Below are 5,000 nucleotides of genomic sequence, written 5' to 3' on the forward strand. Positions count from 1 at the left end.
GTTTCGTGAAGGTGGGGGGTCTGCCAGGCCTGCAGGAGAAGTATTTCCACAGCGTGCCGGGGCGCGTGGTGCCCAACAGCACGTGCGGCCTGCCCAACCCTGACGCCTTCCACCTTCTGCAGCCCGCTACCTCCAGTGACCTGCCCTGGCCCGGCAACGTGCTGGGCATCACCATCCTGAGTGCCTGGTACTTCTGCAACGATCAGGTGCCGGAGCTTCTGCTACTGTTTGTTTTGTAGACCTAGGTACAATGATAGCCGCTGTGTGTGGGCTCTTCCCATACTGGCAAGTTAACTCTTTCCATACGAACGGCGAAAGAGACGACGTTAACAGCGTTTCACCCCAATTACCATCATCAAAATATTGCAAGCGGAAGGCTCTTATACTGAAGACGTGAATGTTGACAAAGAATACCACAATTCTGACGACGGAAGCTAAAGGTTGGGTCATTCAGACACCCACCGGACATCCGAGGGGTCTGTGTAGAGGAGAGGAGAAGACTGGCCGTACTGAGTGAGTTAAAGGCATGGTGGCAGAATCGGTAAGGCGTTGGACTTCTGGGTTCGTTTTGTTTGAAACCAACATAGTAGCAGACCGCCATATGCGTTGACTACCGATGTTATATCATGTTTCGGTAAGTACAGTAGATGTGAGGAGGAGCCGTGGCAGAGTCGGTTAGGCGATGGACTTCTGGTCCAGTGCTGACCAGTGATCGGGGTTCGAGGCCCCCGTTTTGGCTTTGCACTTTACTGACATTTCCCTCACTCAACCCACATGTGAATGGGTTCCTGACTTTTGTTAACCATGGTTAGAACGGCTGAAGGAGAGGATTGGGCCCCGCCTTCCTATGCCCGGCACTTAGCACAGTGGATAGGAATGGCTGCCTTGATGGCCGTACAATGCTATGGGACTTTCAACCATCAGTGCAGAAAGTGCGTAACATGAAACAAGAAGAGATGAAATACTGGTCTGTAGTTCTTTAGAATAACTTTGGGCATCGTGACATGATTAATCACTTTAACTTTGTATTATATATACATATATATATTATATATTACACACACACACACACACACACACACATATATATATATATATATATATATATATATGTATGTATGTATGTATATCTATATATATATATATACATATATATATATATAGATATACATACATATATATATATATATATATATATATTGTTGTTGTTGTTGTTTATTTATTCCTATCTGTATTTGTCCATCTATCTATTCAGGTACTGGTGCAGCGCACTCTGGCGGCAAAGAACATGCACCACGTGAAAGGGGGAGCTATCCTGGCTGCTTACCTCAAAGTCTTGCCACTGTTCACCATTGTCTTCCCCGGAATGATCAGCAGAGTTCTCTTCCCTGGTGAGGAAAATGATTTGTGTGGAGAGGGAGGGGGTGCGGGGAGGGGTGGGAGAGTCTTATCAAATTTGAGGGAAGCATAGTGTAGAGAAGCACATGAAACTGTTTTTATGAGTGTAACAACTCAAATGTAATAGCTCATTCCAACTTCTTTGTAAGAAATATGCATGATATATTACTATTGAAACTTTGATCTGTAAAATTTGTTTTTAATTTGACTGTTTTCTCGAAAATCGATCTTTGAACTACCAACACATACACATACGCAAGAGTGCGCGCACACATCTCGACAGCACTATCTCATTAGTATTGTATCTTTTGCAAAACATTTTTTTTTCTGTATGAAAATCGGGCTGCTTACCCCAGGGAAAGCACGTGTCCATAGCGCGGTGTCACCCACATATGTGATGTGATATGTGTGTGTGTGTGTGTGTGCGTGTGTGTGTGTGTATGTGTGTGTGCGCGTGTGTGTGTGTGTGTGTGTGTGTGTGTGCGTGCGTGTGCGTGCGTGTGTGTGTGTGTGTGTGTGTGTGTGTGTGTGCAGAGGAGGTGGGCTGCGTGCACCCCGAGGACTGTGAGAGGGTGTGTGAGAACAAGGCGGGCTGCTCCAACATCGCCTACCCCAAGCTGGTCATTGAACTCATGCCCACTGGTCAGTCTGCCTCTCCCTCCGCTTGGGTGGCTGGTTTGGTTGAGTCGATGGCTGGTTTGGTTTGGTTGAGTCGGTGACTTCTGGTTTGGTTGAGTCGGTGACTGCTGGTTTGGTTGAGTCGATGGCTGGTTTGGTTTGGTTGAGTCGGTGACTGCTGGTTTGGTTGAGTCGGTGGCTGGTTTGGTTGAGTCGGTGGCTGGTTTGGTTGAGTAGTGGTTTGGTTGAGTCGGTGACTGCTGGTTTGGTTGAGTCGGTGACTGCTGGTTTGGTTGAGTCGGTGGCTGGTTTGGTTGAGTAGTGGTTTGGTTGAGTCGGTGACTGCTGGTTTGGTTGAGTCGGTGACTGCTGGTTTGGTTGAGTCGGTGACTGCTGGTTTGGTAGAGTCGGTGACTGGTTTTGTAGAGTCGGTGACTGGTTTGGTTGAGTCGGTGACTGCTGGTTTGGTAGAGTCGGTGACTGGTTTTGTAGAGTCGGTGACTGGTTTGGTTGAGTCGGTGACTGCTGGTTTGGTTGAGTCGGTGACTGGTTTGGTTGAGTCGGTGACTGGTTTGGTTGAGTCGGTGACTGCTGGTTTGGTTGAGTCGGTGACTGCTGGTTTGGTTGAGTCGGTGACTGCTGGTTTGGTTGAGTCGGTGACTGGTTTGGTTTGGTTGAGTCGGTGGCTGCTGGTTTGGTTCAGTCGGTGGCTGTTGGTTTGGTTCAGTCGGTGACTGCTGGTTTGGTTCAGTCGGTGACTGGTTTGGTTGAGTCGGTGACTGCTGGTTTGGTTCAGTCGGTGGCTGTTGGTTTGGTTCAGTCGGTGACTGCTGGTTTGGTTCAGTCGGTGACTGCTGGTTTGGTTGAGTCGGTGACTGCTGGTTTGGTTGAGTCGGTGGCTGGTTTGGTTTGGTTGAGTCGGTGACTGCTGGTTTGGTTGAGTCGGTGACTGCTGGTTTGGTTGAGTCGGTGACTGCTGGTTTGGTTGAGTCGGTGACTGCTGGTTTGGTTGAGTCGGTGGCTGGTTTGGTTTGGTTGAGTCGGTGACTGCTGGTTTGGTTGAGTCGGTGGCTGGTTTGGTTGAGTTGGTTGAGTGGTGGTTTGGTTGAGTCGGTGACTGCTGGTTTGGTTGAGTGCTGGTTTGGTTGAGTCGATGACTGCTGGTTTGGTTGATAGTCTGTTGGTTGATTAGTTGGGTAAGCGTTTTTCCTTCCAGGTCTGTGGCATGAAATCGGTGTTAGTTCGGTGCGACAAGGTTCCAGTGAATGGTTGCTTGCGTTTTGATTTGTTTTTGTTTTGTTGTTGTTGTTGTTTGTTTGTTTGTTCGTTTTGTTTCGTTTGTTTTTTGTTGCTGTCGTTTGTTTGTTGTTTTGTTTTGTTTGTTGTTGCTGTTTGTTTGTTTTGTTTTGTTTTTGTTTTGTTTTTTGTTGTTGTTTGTGGGGTTTTTGGATTGTTGGTTGTTGTTTTTTATGTTTGTTTTGTTGTTGTCGTCGTTTCTCCATCTGTGTTTTTCGTTTCTTTTTCTTCAAAATATTCTGATTTATTCTTTTCTTTTCTTTTTTTTTACAATGCACGAAACTTGATATCAAACAGAAGGGATACAATGTATCACATCAAATCAATGCATAATAAGAAAGAGGTGTAACAAGGCATTGGACATACATAAAAGAAGAACACAGGGCATACACAGTGCGCATTCTGCACACATTTTTGTCTCTGCACTTCGTTTAGGTCTCTGAAAATATCATTGTCTCTGAAGGACGCTATGAAATAAAGCACTATGATTTATGACAATCACCACCATCGGCGTTGGCATCGCTAATATTTTCTATTTCTCCTTTCCTTCTTACTCTTTCCTGTGACTTCATTGTGGTAAACTGAGCGAACTGTGTGTGCGTGAGTATATGTGCGTGCGTGCGTGCGTGCTTCCGTGCGCGCGCGCGCGCGCGTGTGTGTGTAATTGAGTTTTGTGTTTGCGTGTGATAGTGAATGTTAAGATTCCGTTGGAGACGGGGGAGGGTTGTGGCGGGCGTGCAGCCCTGCATGCGCGCGTACACATGACTCTGTGCCTGGATGCTGACAATTGAAAATAATGATGATGTTCATGACGTCAGGACTCAAAGGCATGATGCTGGCGGCTATGATGGCTGCTCTGATGTCATCGTTGACGTCAGTGTTCAACAGCTCCGCCACCATCTTCACCATTGACATCTGGAAGAGGATCAGACCCAGAGCCACGGAAGCGGAAATGCTGGTGGTTGGGAGGTAAGTGTGCTGTTTAGGAATGACACCCTGTCTGGATATAGTTATCTGTTTGGGAATGAACGGATGTGTGGATATGTTGCTTTTAATCAGGAAGGACACGATGTTCTGGATATGTGGCCATGTTTACAAATGTTGTGTTGTTTGGAATGGACTTGTCTGCTGCTGTGGGATTCGATGTTTGATTAAATGTTCAATACCTGAATGACTTGTGTAGCTGTGTAGGTCAGTCTGTTCGTCTGTCTCTCCGTCTCTCTCTGCCTCTCTGTTTTTCTCTATGTGCCTCTCTCTGTTGTGTCTCTGGCCCTGTGTCTGTCTCCCTCTCTGTATATATATATATATATATATATATATATATATATATATAGAGAGAGAGAGAGAGAGAGAGAGGGGACGCAAGAACGCAAGAATGTTAATGTAAGGTCACCGACCTGTATACATTTTGGGTGCACGTGTTGCACACACATATTAACTAACATAAAATAGGAAGAACAAAACAACCACTATACAAATAGCTCACTGAAACAGTAAACTAAACGAAAAGCACAGGCTGATATTTGTTTAGGTGAAAGTGCCTTCTCTCATCTATGCATAAAAACAACATTGCAACATCTCTGGTCACATTGCAACTTTCGTTTTGCAGCAGAAATGGTAATGATAGATATCTAACATTCTGCGTATGCTTGTGCAAATATTTCTTTCTGAGATCATCATATAATGGA

The 5,000-nt window shown here is 45.8% G+C and overlaps 1 protein-coding gene across 1 annotated transcript in view; it reads left to right on the top strand.

Annotated features, from left to right (window-relative positions):
• The window catches only part of LOC143297496 (sodium/glucose cotransporter 4-like), a 23,525-nt gene that overhangs the window by 14,718 nt on the left and 3,807 nt on the right, over positions 1–5,000 (top strand). The window contains exons 8-11 of the mRNA XM_076609896.1: positions 1–206; positions 1,256–1,391; positions 1,933–2,040; positions 4,131–4,281. Of these exons, the coding sequence (XP_076466011.1) occupies positions 1–206; positions 1,256–1,391; positions 1,933–2,040; positions 4,131–4,281 (601 nt within the window). The remainder of the gene's footprint in view (positions 207–1,255; positions 1,392–1,932; positions 2,041–4,130; positions 4,282–5,000) is intronic.

The sequence above is a fragment of the Babylonia areolata genome, chromosome 22, assembly GCF_041734735.1.
Source record: "Babylonia areolata isolate BAREFJ2019XMU chromosome 22, ASM4173473v1, whole genome shotgun sequence".
Taxonomy (NCBI): Eukaryota; Metazoa; Mollusca; class Gastropoda; order Neogastropoda; family Buccinidae; genus Babylonia; species Babylonia areolata.